The sequence below is a fragment of the Halyomorpha halys genome, unplaced genomic scaffold (assembly GCF_000696795.3).
Source record: "Halyomorpha halys isolate HHAL.00 unplaced genomic scaffold, Hhal_1.1 Scaffold240.1, whole genome shotgun sequence".
NCBI lineage: Eukaryota > Metazoa > Arthropoda > Insecta > Hemiptera > Pentatomidae > Halyomorpha > Halyomorpha halys.
This window is the reverse complement of record NW_027115703.1, coordinates 715,169-733,090: the sequence shown is the minus strand read 5'-3', so window position 1 is coordinate 733,090 and position 17,922 is coordinate 715,169. Positions and strand designations below refer to the sequence as shown.

The following is a 17,922-nucleotide window of genomic DNA, read 5'->3' as shown; positions in this document are numbered from 1 at the left end:
TTAGGTATATATTAATATTGTTATATGACAAAGGAAGGGCACCAGTTACGTTTTTATACACTTAGGTATATGTTAATAGTGTTATATGACAAAGGAAGGGCACCTTTAATATTGTTATATATATTTATAATAAAGGAGGTAAAAAAAAAATTAAAATTAATTTGAGTGCTAACAGACATCTGAATCCCACTAAGATAAAAATCACAAACTACTTTGCAATAAATTAAGCTAGCTTTATAGACATCTGAACGTCGAATAGTTTATGATATAGATTTGTCAAAATAAGCTCCTTAACAACTGATTTTTCAATGTTGCAATTTAGAAGCTATGTTTCACGAACTATCGAACGTAAATATTTCTATTATGGCTCATATTTTAGTAAATTTACTCTACTTTAAAAGATTTTCTCTTAGATTTTCTAGCATTGTTGGCTATTTTCAAGGTATAGAGCTCCAAATGGAAAATTAATTTTTTTTACGTTTTGAAAGTCTGTTGGCAGTCTCATCGATTTTGAATAATAATTATACACAATTTTAATTAAAATAATCAAACATTGGGGTGAAAGAACTGCTTTTTTTCCTTTTTCCTCCTCCCCGTTCTTTGTATCCCCCCCCCCGGCCAGTGGCTCCTGGGCCAACCCCTCATAATGTCATAAGGAAGGGCGCCAATTACTTCACTTAATATATATATTAATATTGTTATTTATCTATTTAATAAAGGATGTAAGAAAAAAAAATTGAAATAGAACAACTATGCATAAATGACCAATTTAAAAAAAAATTTTTTTTTGTAAAGAACCATTAATTTTGTTTATTCGGGATAAACACGGGTTTTTATTGTTAGCAATAAGACATTGCAAAAATACAAAATATTAAAGAATTTCATGAATTACTAAAGGAGAAAAATAAAGACTCCACTTGTTTCTAGTTTATTACAATAGTTTCTAGTCATTTTGTTACTAGTATTCTTGGCTAGAAACAATTTTATATTTGTTATTCCCATGTCGAGAAATATGAACTTTTATAGTAATAGAAAAATCATTTTTTATGTGACATAATATTCAGCCTGAAATCGTCTTAAAACTAGAATTATAAATAGTTTTCAGAGGGTTTAAACTAGAATTATAATTAAAACTAGAATTATAAATAGTTTTCAGAGGGTTTAATGGAAATACATCTTTGCAGTTTCCCTGAGTTCAAAAAAACTAGTCTCGCAAAATTGTCTGTATGTCTGTTTGTGAACACCCTAACTTAAACAGGAAAAGAAACTTCAGTAGTAATTTCAATAATTGTAATGTAATTTCAATTACATACATAAGGGGGGATATGATGATGATGTTATCCACAGATTTCACACACTTACTTTCGCAAGAACCGACAAATAATGTTCGGTAGCAGTAGTAGAGGTTCCCGATAACAGGGAAACCCCATAAGCCTGGATAAGAATAGAGTTTTCGTACTCGAAGCCATATTACAAAACCCAAGGCGAAATGAGCTAGTGCAATCATCAGAGCTACATTTATAATCATCTCGATCATCCTATAAAAGAGAATAGTTTATTCATTAATTTAATAAAAAAATATTTTTAAATTAATATTCACTGATATACTTAACGTACATATTGTCGAAATATATATGGTAATTGAATATATACCCAGACAACTATACAACTACTGAGATCAACAAGATATCCAGCCAGTTCCCCATACAGTACATGCACTAGAAGTGCAATAGGACTAGTATGAAGAGATGAAGAAGTCGGGTTGGGTATCGTGGAGTGGGGAGTGCCGGCTCGAGTGGGACTAGATAAAAAGAAAAAAAAAACAAATAAAAAAAATAGTAAAAGCTTTTATTTATTTTCTTCTTATTTCATTGTTTAATTTCGGCACTAAAACGTACAATTCTATTAGTAATATGAAAAAAAATATTTAAAAGTTTCACCTATATACATATCTATAGGACAAAATAAATATGAGGCGGTCGTAAAATATAATAACTGAATTTCATAAATTGATGAAAGAGTTTTTAGAAAATGTATTTTCTTGGGAGAACAATATTGGTAAGATTTGGAGATGGTCGGGGGTGCCGTCAGCAAAAAAATAAATAAATAAAAAATTATTTATTTATGCCGACGTTTCGACCTGAGTTTCAGGTCTTCATCAGGGCGACAATAAAGCGATAACAACCATCATTTAGAGAAACATAAAATTGAAAAGAAATAGTATACTAAAAAACTTGGAATTATACAAAATATTGAATAGAATAATACAGAATAGTTGATTAATAATCATGGAATTAGACCGTAGCAGATTGACAACAGTGAAAGATGAAATATAATTTATTAAGTAATAATTAATTACCTTGTCTCAAAAAATTTGAAATAATATAATTAAAATGAAATATAATATTAAGTAGGTAAGAAGATAAGACGATACGAAGATCTGAATATAGATAGTTATAAGATATATAATTACAAGACAGAATGTAAAATTTAATTTATACCGCTCCAGCCCAGGTGAGGAATGCAATACTTTGTTATAAAGTTGCAAGGAGGTGATTTGGTCAGAATCATGCTCGACCACCAGATTTTTACCGAATTAAGGGTACCCGCCTTATGTGGTTGGATCAACCACTCAAACCTACAGGGCTGACTCAACGGCTACAGGTAACAGATAATAATTATCTGCCACTGCCGGATTCGAACCCTGGTCCTTGCAGTTAGTAGCACAGTGCCTTACCAGTGAACTGCACACTCCTACGAAAATTTCGTTATAATATAGTTGGTTAAAAATCTAATATACAAAAATTAGAATAAGTTTGCAGGATGTAACTGACTGTTCTTACAAATAAATGGACGTCTGCTACGAATACCCAGAATCTTATTACAAAATGTTGGTGTTTTTTACGTATGCTGCACTTCCAAATTTCACTACCGTTTATCAGTTGTGGTTTATTGTTTCATTAATAAGAATGGATGCATACGTTTTTTTTTTAATAGTTTATTTATTATTATTTACAACTGTATAAAAATATATACAACAAATAAATTTTCTGTTAGTGATAAAATAACATGATTCAAACATGTGAAGAATCTAGCCATTGATAGAACTTCAAAAACATTTCTAGAGAAGAAGATCACGAGACCATATTCTTTTCAGAGGCCTAGGAGGATTATTAGGTAATCGAGGAGAAGTTAGGCTAGAAACAAGTGGGTTTGGATAATTGGAAAGTTTATCATGAAAGGATTGGTATCTCGTTCTGGTAAAATCGGCAACAAATGGGACATTGAGGTCCTGATTGATGACTTGATTTGTGACAAAGTAAGTAACATTAAGGATTTTTTACTGTAAGAATTGGATTTAGGCCTTATTATAGTCATGTAGATCAGTCTTTTATAATGGATTGGAAGTTTAGACCGTTCGTCCAGTAAATGTTTTAGTAGTTAGAATCGACGAGCTGTTTACTGTCCTTTCAGTCTTGTGTGATGATTACAAGTCAGTCCTTTGTCCAGATCTTGTCTTAAGTAACGGATCTGTTCGACAGGAATAAGTGGGGTATCATTAAAACATACTGAAGGGCAGGAGGGTTTATTGGAATTTATTTTAATCCTCCTTATTTTAATTTTGGTACCATTCTTCAAAGATACTGATTTGGAATTGGAGGGTTTGGGATTCAATGGAAAGATATTCCTTGACAACACACATGTGTCATCCGCGTGCGTGGTGAGGATATTGTTAGGATGGGTTTGGATCTCATTTTGGAAAATCATTTATATATGTCACACCCTGGATTGTTAAACTAATTATCATTGTAATTTCCACAAAGTTTTATTTATTTCTTATTTTAATTTTATTGATTTATTTTAATTTATTAAAATTATATCCACTATGATTCGACCAGATTACATCTATCAGTCGGTGCCAAATAACACATACATATGATAGACAAAAGTGAAATGTAAATATTACAGTATTTGTGGAGGCTATATAATTTTTAAGCTAGATAAGTACAATATGAATTGATCTCAAGTGGTACAATGAATTATTTGAATAACAACTACTAAATTAAAAATAAAGTAAACAATAAAATAATCATTATTAACAAAAAATAAAATAAAATAAATAATAATACCAAAAATGATTGAAAGGATTTTGAAGTGAATAATGAAGCTACAAATATCATAATGAGAATTAAACAAGATGATACAGAATATTATAAAAATAAGGATCCAATAATATCTATTACTAAGCGCACACATATATTGCTAATTCTAATTGTAATATAATAAATAAATTATGTGGAGTTAAGAAAAAAAATACAGAGAGATTTGGTGAATCAAAATCAATTAATGGGAATCATAGAAGTAAGAAAGTACCCAGTTAAATATATATATATATATATTTTTTGTGGTTGATTTATTCATTAGTACTTCTGGTAAGCAATTGAACAGATGAATGGCACGATATAATTTAATGTATGTTTACCAAATTTCATTTTATGGGTTGTTCGATAAATTTAATTTAAAAATTTTAGAACTTTTCGATATATTGTTTCTTTTATAAATAAATTATTTATTATCCATCAATTTTAAGATAATTCTATAAAAATAACATCGTTTAGTTGGTAAAGTATTAATAATTTTAAGATTTTCTCTTTTTTTATTGCTCTGCGTTATTGTTCTTAATGTTTGCATCAGAAGCAATTAGTTTATAATTACTTCTAGATTGATGCACAATTTTAATCGACTGATTAGTTTTATCGTATTGGCTTTTTTTTCCAAATTCTCTTTGTGATCACAGGCAATATTTTAAATTATTTTCAAGATCTCTTCTGTTGTAACTGATTTTAACTACTGAGATATTCCAGATAGGAACAAGTATACAAAGGCAGAGGTTACACCTTTAATTATTACAATAAACAGTAATAAAATTTTGAGCCTAGGCAATTTTTGCTCAATGCGTGGGCCCTAGAGATTGATATGCAGTTAATCCGGTTCTGCACTGCAGTTAATTAAATGTGTAAAGAGAGCTTTCATAGTCTCTTTTTTTCCGAACTGGATTCTTCTATAAATTGTACTTCTTGTTCAGGACAAGTATGTTGAGAAGAAAATAGTTAAATGCATGCCTCATCGTTCTTTTTCATTAATTAAAATTATATAAAGAAAGAGAAGAGAGTAAGTCAGTCCGGGTTCAAATCCGGTTGTGACAGATAGGTAATTATTCTATTACATCAGTCGGAACTCTTGTGGGGCACACTCACTCTCTTATAAAGTTAGTACCCTTAAAAAACCATAACAAGCCCCAAAGTTAATGTTTCACTGAACAACTCCGTTCGAGAGATCATAACATCTGTTCGGGCTAATTTTTGCCCCACTATTTTAATTTTATAAATATTCTAATTAAATTCCGAACATTGTCACAAATAAAATCATTCATAAAGACCTTAATGTTCCCTATCTATCCGATCTAGCCCAAACCAGATATCAATACTTCCATTATAAATTCCATAACCGCTCAAACCCATTAGTTTCTAATCTTGCTTCTTCTTTGATTCTGGACAATCCTCCGAGGCGTCTGTAAAAATGTTTTTAGATTGTTACCAATGGGTAGTTTTTCTACATACTTGTACCATACCATTATGATATTACTTGATGTATTTTATTTACAGTTGTAAATATCAATAAATAAATTCGGAACTCAATTTCCTCTCTTTACAATCGTTTATTTACCATTCATTTCCCCCTAACAATCTTAAACCATCCACCACAAAATTTCTACAAATATAATTCAATAGTATAAGAATATTTATGTAGGTTGTAGTAAGGTAATTCCTATCTACTGCAGTGGCACCCTCTTTGGATTAGAGATAACAATGGGCGTCTATCTTTCTTACCTAGTTAAAGTGTATCAGTTTTTATTCACCTATTTTTCACTTATGTTCATCTATTTCACCTGTTTTCAACATCTTTATTTATCATCATCAATTCACCTTCCTTATCTTCAGTCTTCTGTCAATTTTTTCACCTCTGCAAGTATCTCACCTATTCATCATGCATATCTTCCTGTTTCTGAAACCCATATTGTAATAGTAATTAACTAGTACCAATATTAATTAAAACCTATAGAAACTTATAATCACCAATAATATCTACCATTGCAATGTATTATGTTTTCTTTTTAACCAGAGTTAGTTTTATCTTGTAGTATTCATTGTGTATCCTATTTATAAATTTTCATTTATCGTTTCAACATCATAGATGTTTTATGTTTTACCAAGTATTTTATTATTTATCATTTTTTGTAGTTTTTTTTTTATCTTTTATATTTTCTTCTATTTATATCTTCTTTGTTATTTAGTTTCATATTAAATATTCTTTACTCTGTTTTATATTTTTATTAATCTTATGATAGTGCATGTTCACATTCCCCCCCCCTCTCACCCTTCTTCTCTCTCGCTCTCACACACTTATTGTTTCATCTATTTTCAGGAGTATTTATATCTTTTTATTTCTATTTCTCTTTTCACCCCCTATCAACACAATATTTAAAACCCAAACTAATTATCCATAGAACCTAGTTTATTCTGGACATATTGTAAGGGTGTCTACTGCGACAACCAAGCTGTGGCCCCCAAAACATCAAAAATCATTAGGAATCTTTTTTTCACCTCTCCATTCCCCCGAGATTCCATGATAAGGGGCAGGCTTGTCTTACCTTTGAAACGTTTGGTAAAAACCTTTACTGACAATTACCTACATACATTATTAAAATTGGTCTGAACTATGAATAGGCATTGCTGATCACAAGTGTAAGAATAGGGCCGCCCAAAGCTCAGTGGTTAAGACACAGTCTTACCAATTTGATGTCTATTGGTGGTGCCGGTTCGAATCCGGCCTGGGACGTTGAATTTTTTCATTGAGTGGCGGTCCCACAAAATGAAGAACTTACACCCCCAGTCATGGTTTGGCAGTATAGGACTCCAATGGGAGTCTTGGCCGAAAAAAAAAAAAAGTGTAAGAATCTGATGCGGTAGGCAACTCTTACCCGCCCTACGTGTTTCCCCAGGTTTTGTGCAATTGGTTGGCTCATATTAAAGTTATTGTTATTTGAAACAAACAAACAATGATCAAAAATTACCATTTTACTGTTGCTATAAAAATTGATATTTCAAAGTTCCTCGAGAAGGGAATACTTTTTTTTTTTATTTGTTGAAATTTGCAACTGTACACAAAAAAAAAACACAATAAGTTAAATTTGATGAAAGTTGCGAACACTTGATAATCTTGGAAAGCAACCACCTAATGGTGGTAGTTCAATCATTGATTTAAATTAGAAGGCTCCGTGGTCTCGGAGGATTATCAGGAATTGTTAAGGATGAGGGATTAAGAAGTAATGGTCTGGGATGGGTTAGGAATTTGGTATGAACGGACGCATATCTGTTTCGAACCAAATATGCGACGAAAGAGATTTAAGGTCTTTATGGATCAGTTTATTTGTGACGTAATAAGGAACTACAAGAATTTTGGATTGTAAGGATTGGATACGGGAGGAATTCGATGGTTTGGTGAAGCCTCAGGGCTCAATTCCATATGTCCTAATTGGTATGATCGTCATAGTATATAATAGTTTTTTGTTGTAAACGGAATTTTTTTTCTAACCTCCATAATATCTTTATTTATAAACAAATACAATACATATACATACATTAAAATTACTCTTGTTTTGCTGCATGGCATTTTAAGAAAGGCGTACAAGGTCCACTAAAGGCGGGTTTAGTATTGTAGCAGGATAGTCAGGGGACTTTTTAAACCAACAATTACAGCGAGTAGTTTGGTCGATATACGACTTATCACAATCTCACAAGAGATATGATCTTCTCACAGAAAAAAGGCAATCCTTCCCCGCCGGACCCATCCTACTAAGACCACCGGGGAGCGATATATCACTTTTGAAATATTAGCTTAAAACGGGAAGAGGAAACTTTAAGATGTTAAATCGAGCAATATTTAAAAAGCGCGTAATTGAAAATTGCCGTGAAACCCCCCTCCCGCCCTTCATGGTAGCCTTACTCATCTGCCTTTTTAAACAGACTATTTTAGCGAGTAGGTTGGTCGTTGGCTCTCATTAAAAACTATCTTTCATAATGCTTCTCACTAATATTAGATAAATTAGATCATCTGTTCATCTCAACACCATGTTATTAATTTTTAAAATAATATTTCATTTTATTTTTATCATTTTAGTATAATTTTCCTCATTTAATTAATTATAATATTACAAATAGAAAATGTAATAGATCATGTATCAACTTACTAAGTATTTGATATTTTAATTTAAGTGTAATTTGTTGTTTTGTACAAAGGTACATCCTCAATATGCCCAAAAGTACAACAGGCATTTGTGGGATATTTAAAAAAGATACTGTAGGGCAGTAGAGTAGAGGTTGATTTATATAATAAAAGTACATAAATACTGCCAAATACATTTTTATTCTCGAATCGTCCGAAGCATTTTAATGAGTTTAGACTGATGCGCTGTGGATGGGGGTATCACTTTGGTGCATAGAACCATTTTGTTTATTACGGAGTGGGTTTAGTACTAGAAACAAGATCAATTTTGGTTATTATTGTACACTTTCTATATAGCACTAGAATACGACATTGAAAGTGTGATGAATACCGAAAAGGGTTTAACTTTGGATGGCAAAATACCGGTGCTTAGGTACGCCTATGATTTGGTATTATTGGGTGAGGACAAAGAAACTATGTCACTAAATACAACCGCAATAATGAATTCCAGTAAGGGACTAAGTCTTGAAATAAATACGGATAAAACGAAATATATGGTTAGGAGTAAAAACACGAGCAATTTCGGTGATACAGATATAGGAGGAAATACGTTTGAACAGGTAGATAGGTTTAAGTATTTAGGTTCTACGGTTACAAACAAAATTAATGAGGAAATAAAAGCGAGGTTGAAAGCCGGAAATGCTTGTTATTTTTTAATTTCGACATTGCTGAGCTCGCGCCTTGTATCCAAAAATTTAAAAAAGAGAATTTACAAAACTATTTTTTTCCCAATGTTCTTTATGGCTGGCTGCGAAACGTAGCTCCATACACTAAGGGAAGAACAGCGCCGTAAGTTTTTATAAAATAAAATATTAGGTAAAATATTCGGACTGAAAAAGGATGAATTAACGGGAGAATTTAGAAGGTACAACACTGAATTAAAGGACCTACACCCGGTAAATATAATTCAAGTTATAGCATTGTGGCGTACGAGATAGGCCTGTAAGGTTGTAGGGCTTAGTAACGAGCGGATCCATAAAATGTTATTAAGCACTGAGCTGACGGATAAGAGTCCAAGGGATAGACTGACACGTAGATGGGAGGATAGCGTTAAAACTGATTTTATAGATAGGGGATTGCAGGAACGTCAGTGGAAAAATGTATACAGAAAACTATATCAGCATCGAACCTTCGGGTTCAATAAGCATTTATTATTTTTATTATTAACATTATTTTAGAATTTGTTTTCTCTTATTCTGCCGTTAGGTCAAACAATTAAACAGAATTGTGTTTAATTCAATCATCTTTTACCTTGGATGTTTCTGAGTCGCGTCTCCCTGTTTAACATCAATAATTTTATGTTAAAAATAAGTTTTGCTACAATTGTATACAATCAACAAACAGGACAAAATTGCATATTAGAATATATACCTTATTTTAAATATTAAATTATAGAGGATGAAGAGGGAGACGCAATTTTGGTTTAATTTTCGAAGGCATAACAGGAAGATAAAAAAAATTATAAAATAGTGAAGGTCGACATATTAATAATTAACATTATTATTTTGTATAAACATTATGATTACTTATAAATAATTTGGTATAACCATAGCAAAGCAGTGAATGCTCCTGTCATATCACTTTTTATTGGGTCCTGGACGAAAAAGGAATTTTTGAAATTTTATATGCAATTTTTGCAATCAAGAAAATCTAAATGCAATTTTTTTTTTTTTTATGGCCCCCTCCGATTTCGCAATTTCGTTCTTGACCTATCGTTCCGCTTTTGATAAACTAAATGCTCTCCTTGAGAGTTAAAGCTGCCTTGAACATTTTTATTTTCACATGCAACTTAAGTCCTCTGAAAAAATATAAACTCAACCTTTTCCACTGCATGGCTTTGTGTGAATTAATATTTTTTTAAATAATGCCAAACGGAACTCAACTTACTTAAATTTAGTCGGAAAAGATAGTGGGCCTAAGAAGAGGTGGGATGACCCAGAGGAAAAAAAGACAAAACAATAAAGAACAAATCCTTAGGCGCCACGTTATTTTTTCTTGGAAATAACGAAAACCCCGAAGCATTATGCCCACAATATAACTAAAATATACCCATATATAAACAATTGTTGAATTATGACCCCTGGCGAATACCTTTACATTTAGATAACAGAAAACCAGGTGTTGTTACCTACCCACCTGTTGAATTATCGTAATATTCCGTGAAAAACAACAAAAAAAAACATAAGTAAATTAACAAGTTGAAAGCAGAGAAAGAACAGCCGAAATATATATACAAAAGTTCAATAATAAGAAGAAATATATTTACACCGAATGAAAAAGGAAAACAAAAGAATTCTTATCAATTAATAAAACAATTAAAACTTATAGGTTGACATAACCTTAACTTAAATACTTAACCTTAATAACTATATTTACATTATTATCCAAAAGAGTATAAAAGTGAATATAAAATAAAAAGAAACTAAAATTTAGTTCAAACCCCACGTAGTCCTTGGGTGGACTCCTGACAGAACATAAGATTGTCCGGTATTTCCTTTCCGCTTCACCTTCCCCAGAGGTTTTAGAATGACACCTGCCACAACTCTCTTATCCAGGACGTGCTGAAGGAACGTCACTAAACTATATCCCCACTTCTAGTATTAATGACCGTCCATTGAAGTAGAACACCAAAATTTTGAAAAAAACAAGACAAAACACATACGATAACATTTCTCATGTCACATTTCTCAATCGTACCGTGTTCCAAAATCAAACTGTCACCTTCACAAAACCAAAACCCACTCGTCTAAAACATATCGCTCGTGTTTTGTTTTCACCATGGCAACCGTAACACCTCTTGTCTACACAGATCTAGCCAGTGTTTTTATTTTACCATGACAACTGTAACGTTGTCTCATAGCTTAATCGGTTACAGTTAGGAAGCTGAACCATTCACGACAGCACAATAAAAGGTTGACATCTCATTCATAAGTCAATTATTTATTTAATAAGCAGGTAATAATATGTATTTTTATTTATCAATTAACTGGTATCACACAAACATTCATTGATATTAACTAGCTACGACAGCTCTTCAATTAAATATTGATGGACAACAAAATAAAACTGGTTATTCTCACGTCGTTCCACCAATTTAAATCACGAATCTATAATTTATTGACGATAATTGCTGAACTGGTAGAGTCATAACTCAATCATTTGACTCTTACAAAATGCTAACCTGGAATCCTTGCACAAGACTGAAAAGACAGGAAACTGCACGTAAATTTATAACTTCCAATTTATTACAAAATACTGTAATAAGGCCAATCTGGACATATGGAGTTGAGCTTTGGGCTCCACTAAACCTTCGAATTCCTCTCGTATCCAATCCTTACAATCCAAAATTCTTCGTATAATCCTCAATGCTCTTTACTTTGTGAATAAAATCATACATAAAGACCTTTATGTTAAATATTTAACCGGTCTAGTCCGAACCAGATATTATTTCTTCCATTTTGAACTCCCAAACCCACTAGTTTCTATCCTTCCTTTCTCTGTCATTTCTGACAATCCTCCGAAGTGCATGAAAAGAAGATGGCCAAGAGACCTGATTATGTATAAACGTCATTAGAGTGTTACCCCCATCCCGATCCTGTAATAGTCTCATCCAATCTCCAAACACACCTCACCCGGATTGAGCAATGGTGCAACCAATGGCAGATATAAGTCAACGAATCGAAATGCACCCATGTAACTTTCACTCTCCGCCGCAGATTCTGTCCACCTGTTACTCTTAATAATATTCCTCTACCAAGATCCGACACTGTGCGATACCTCGGATTCATTTTGGACAAAAGACTCACCTGGAACCAACATACTACACTTAAAAGAAAAGAACTCAACAGACGATTCAGCCAACTATACCGACTGCTCAGCCGGACCTCTCATCTCTCACTAGAAAACAAACTACTAATTTGTAAGACTGTACTCCGACCTATCTGGGCCTACGGACTTGAACTTTGAGGAACAGCTAAAACGTCGAACATCAAACGTATCCAATCCTTTCAATCCAAAATCCTTAGAACCACAGTTAATGCACCCCATTACGTTTCCAACAGAACACTACACCATGACCTACATATTCTTTTTGTCCTTGACCTCATACCAACCAAATTCTCATAATGCCATATAAACCTTTCCAACCATCCTAATCCTTTGGTTCAAACCTTATCTAGTTCCACCCATCCCTACAGCCCACCTAGAAGGTTGAAACGGCACTGGACAAGAGACTTATTGTAAAATAAAAAAGGACAATTGGAGTTATGGCAATGGTCAGATTCTACAGTCAAGTTGAGTGTTTGGGGCTTTAGCGCACTGAGCCATTGGCTCACTACCAGCGATGCGAGAGGGATGTGCTGAGATCTTTTGAGCTCTGCTCTACCCCTCACACGTGGAGGATAGAGTGGGCTCAGAGATCCTCAGGTCGATTGTGTAAATATTGTATATTAGAGTGTAAATGTTACTAGAGACTATATTATTTTATTATTATGTTATTTTATTACAGATAGTTTGATTATGTTCATTTTGATTATTCTTTTGTTTGTATGTATTTTAAGAGTTTTTTTCTTTATTCATTTATTTAATTTATTTTTAGTATGTATGAGATCATTCATCACTATTACCTATTTAAATTTAAATTACTAAAAAAAAAAAGTGTTACCAATGGGTAGTTTCTTTACACGCCTGTATCACCATTATAAACTAAAATAAAATTTAATAGATGTATGTATATAAATGTACAGTTGTAAATGGCAATAAATTTATGATTTGAATCAATAAATCAAATAATTTGAGACACACCCAATCACCCACTAGCAAGGTAAAGCCCTCTTCTATATAGAATAGAACTTTATTTGTTAAAGATTTACAATCTTGTAAAAATCAGACAAGTATAACTTTATTTCTCCGACATGAGTCAAGTTTAACATAATTGTCTTTTTACTTGTGTTTTCTGATCTCTATTAAATCATGATAGATTTGATATGGATTTCCAAAAATAAATTGATTATCTACTGATGAAACGTTTCTTACTAAAAGGTATATCTCTTGAACTATTGCACGTAAATAGCTCTTTAAAGGCTAATATGTAACCTAACTCACTATATTTCAAGTGATATTGAATTATGTTTTCTCGTGTTGTAGTTTTAATAAATATGAAACTATTCTATGCTTTGAATAGAAAATTAATAATTTTTATTTATCGTTTTGAAACAGCCGCCATTTTTGTAGGTAGCATGATCTGGCTGGCATACTATCGTTTCTTTATTGCCATTGTTATAAAGCTTCGAAAAAGTGCACTCAATGTTTTCATCAGATACCGAAGAATTTTTTTTACACAGTCTCCTGGACTATTTTTTATTTATAGTTAATAATTTTGATACATTATAGTGAATGGTGCTCGAAGGGTGTAATTCTTTCGGAAATTTCCACATTTGAATAATATAATACATCGATGTAATGTTGACGAAATATTTGTATTGTATGTATATTAAACTATTTTAGAAATATAATAATCCTCAGGATGATTTGAGTGAGTATTATTGAAGGATGTTTCCTGAAGTTGCTGGAGGCCAGAGATCAGGAAGGCTAAGTCTTCGCCATACTTCATGATCTGTTGTCAACAGAGTAAGAAAGAATCAGGAAGTTTCACTTTTGAAAGCTGTACATCAACAACTAATAATAAAACAGAAACAAATAACTTGACAAGTGGTAAATAAAAATAAAAAAGCGACATAAAAAAACGAAGTTGTTTACAAGATTAAAAAAAGAAACCACCTAAACAGCCATTACGTAAGAATGCCAATAAAATTGTGTTGTTTTTTTTCCTTTCACTTATTTTAATAGTTCTTAACGAATTGATGGAATTGGGGACACATTCCACATGGAGACACATTGTCTCAACTTTTTTCTTGCATCACATTGGCATTTTTTCTTTTTGTTTTTGAGCGTTACGATATAGTTACTTCACTTTTTATCTAAACAAAAAAAATATATACCAAAAAATATGACCTTAAGAGTTCAATTGCTTAATTTTTTTATTATTGTTTGAACAAAGAACAATAAACTGAAATATTTCAAATTTACATTGGATAGGTTAATAAAATTCATTGTGGTCAAAAATTGACTTATTTTCAAAATTGCCTCTTAAGCACTTTTTTTTTTTTAAATAATTGAATATATATTTATGTATGTATAATTGACTTTATAATTTCAAATTATGAAAAAGATGTTCAGGGTGCAGTCTAAAAATAACAAAAATAATTAACAACTATTTATTTTGCTCACGCTTCGCCCCACTTTGTAGAGATTTATCAGGGCTGAAAAAATTAAAAAATAACTGAAAATATGTTGGCATAATAGTATAAAGTACAAAAGGTAAATTAAGGTGGGGTTAAAATTATATAAATTGGCTCTACGAAGCTCTATAAAGTGGGGCGAAACGTTGGCTAAATAAATAGTTGTTAATTATTTTTGTTCTCTTTTGATCGCACCCCAGAACATCTTAATCATAATTTCAAATAGATTTTTTTTTCATTTTAATATATATTTTATTCAATTAGATTATGAACGGTTATTGTCAATATTAAAAAAAAAAACGTAAACAGAAAAACAAATAGGGACCCTAACAAGCAAATTTTTACTTTCAATACTGGCAATAAGAGTATTGAAATCGCATTTTCGAACATTGGTAATTTGATTATCTCTTGAAAGACTAGACCAATTTTGGTCCTAGATGACAATTCTACCAAATTTGAAATCCTGCGCAAAACTGAGAAATGTGTCTTTCTATAGACTACAGCGCTAAAACGGTTTTAAGGAATACTTGATAACTTTTACTTAAAAATCAAGAAAATTGCGAATCATAATAAGTAAAAAATAAAACACAGAAAAAAGTTGTGAAAAACAAGTAAAACTTTTTATAATTTTTTTTTTTAAATAAATACGAATGCCTGAAAAATAGCTCGTTTAAAATAGATCGTTTTGGCAGAACAGTCTTTATAAAAGAAGAGCTATTACAAAATCAGGGCCTAAGAAAATTTTACATCCAGTCATAAGGGCTAAAACCAATAAAACAAAAGAAGAATTATAACCGCAAATTTTGACTTATCCTTAGTTATATGTTTATCGTTTATAGTTGCCCACGCTCAGCGGAGAAGGGGGTGAGTTAAAGGGAAAAAAAATATAATCGCAAAAGGAAAAAAAAGGACAAAACAATAAAGAATAAATTACTCCTCAGGCGCCACGTTATTTTTTATTGGAAATAACGAAAACCCCGAAGCATTATGCCCACAATATAACTAAAATATACCAGTATATAAACAATTGTTGAATTATGACCACTGGCGGATACCTTTACATGTAGATAACAGAAAACCTAGGGGTGTTACCAACCCACCTGTTGAATTATCGTTATATTCCGTGAACAAAAACAAAAAAAACATAAGTAAATAAACAAGTTGAAAGCACAGAAAGAACAGCCGAAATATATGTACAAAAGTTTAATAATAAGAAGAAATATATTTACACAGAATGAAAAAGGAAAAAAAAGAATTCTTATCAATTAATAAAACAATTAAAACTTATAGGTTGATTTAACCTTAACTTAAATGCTTAAACTTAATAACTATATTTTCATTATTATTCAATAGAGTATAAATGTGAATATAAAATAAAAACAAAATAAAATTTAGTTCAAACCCCACGTAGTCCTTGGGTGTACTTCTGGCAGAACATAAAGTTGTCTGATATTTCCTTTCCGCCTCACCTTCCAGAGGTTCAGAGGTTTTAGAATGAAACCTGCTACAACTCTCTTATCCAGGACGTACTGAAGAAACGTCACTGCACTATATCTCCACTTCTAGTGTTAATGTGACCGTCCATTGAAGTAGAACACCAACATTTTGAAAAAATACATACGATGACATTTCTCATATGGTGCTATTTCGGTTTAAGCAGTAAAGACAGAGAGCCTTTAAACATTACCACTTCACATTGAACAATCGTAACGTGTTCCAAAATCAAACTGTCACCTTCACCAAAAAACAAAACCCACTTGTCTAAACATACGTGTTCAAAATCAAAACTGTCGCCTTCACCAAAAAATCAAACCCACTCGTCTAAAACATATCGCTCGTGTTTTGTTTTCATCATGACAACCGTAACACATCTTGTCTACGCAGATCTAGCCAGTGTTTTTATTTCACCATGGCAACCGTAACAGAAGCCACGAAATGTTTCTACTCGTTAAAGAAATAATATATTTTGTTTCCAAGTCTTTGGGATAGTAATTCAAAAAACTAGTTTTCCTTATTGTATTTAGTTTTCGAATGCAATAAGGTCATTTTGATTATGCTAACCAAAAATCTTTTACAGAAATAAATATAAGAAAATAAATAAGAAATATTTTTTAATAGAAAATAAAATTTAGTTCTCTTAAGAACTAATTTAGTTTTTTTCTTCGTGTTTTGTCTCCAAAACCATATCAATGGTTTATATTTCACTATAGAAAATTATTTAGTTACGTAGAACACTCTGCCTTATCAAACGTTTGTTACATAAGGTAGTACGTAACTGGGAGCTATTTTATTGTTTTTTTGTTTAGTTTTTTTCTAAATACTCGAGAATCCGAAACATGTAAAGTGATCTCAATCAACTGAGACCTTTATAAAAAGTTTAGACCTCTTGGCATACTTTCTCTTCTATGGGCAGTTAAAACGATAACTTGACCTGTTGTTATATTTCTTTTATAAACAATGAAATGTTTATGGTATTTTTTTTTATTTAAGATTAGGTGGTAGCTTTTAGGTCTGCTCTATAAACCTCGTAAATTCCTACCCCTACATATTTCCTTATAATCCGCTCCTACCTCACTGATAGGACCTTTAAGGTAAATCATAACCTAGCCTACTCATCTCCCTTTTCTTAGTCAGCCGGTTTCCTCAAGATAGTATCTTAGGTCCCATTCTTTATACGGTTTATACAGCTAACATCCCAACCCACACTAACACAGTCCTAACAACATACGCTGATGACACATGTATACTGTCTGTAAACAACGACCCAACAAATGCATCACAAACACAACTGACAACTATACTCTCCGTCGTAAACTTCTACCCTCCTGTCCTACAGTATCCTTTCTAAATACTCCACTAACGCCTGTTGAACAGATTCGATACTTAGGACTCCATCTTGACAAGAGACTTACTTGGAATCCACACACAAGACTGAAATTGCTCGTAGATTCCGATTTCTACTACACTTACTTGACAAACGCTCTAAACTTCCCATTCACTACAAAAAATTAGTATACACTACGATAATCAGACCAATTTGGACATATGGAATTGAACTCTGGGGCTCCACCAAACCATCAAATTCTTCCCGCATCCAATTGTTACAGTCCAAAATCCTACGTAAAGTCCTTGATGCTCCTTATTACGTCACAAATAAACTCATTCACAAAGACCTTACCATCCCATTCTTTGCAGATTTGACCCAAAACAGATATGCGTCTTTTCATTCCAAACTCCTTAACCATCCTAACCCATTAATTCTTAATCTTTCATCCTT

The 17,922-nt window shown here is 32.0% G+C and overlaps 1 protein-coding gene across 1 annotated transcript in view; it reads right to left on the bottom strand.

Annotated features, from left to right (window-relative positions):
- The window catches only part of LOC106680053 (cytochrome P450 4c21), a 30,292-nt gene extending 28,539 nt beyond the window's left edge, over positions 1–1,753 (bottom strand). The window contains exons 1-2 of the mRNA XM_014419512.2: positions 1,618–1,753; positions 1,363–1,538 (exon numbers count right to left, since the gene is read on the bottom strand). Coding sequence (XP_014274998.1) covers positions 1,363–1,538; positions 1,618–1,619 — 178 coding nt within the window. The 5' untranslated portion in view covers positions 1,620–1,753. The remainder of the gene's footprint in view (positions 1–1,362; positions 1,539–1,617) is intronic.
- Positions 1,754–17,922: the final 16,169 nt, after the last annotated feature.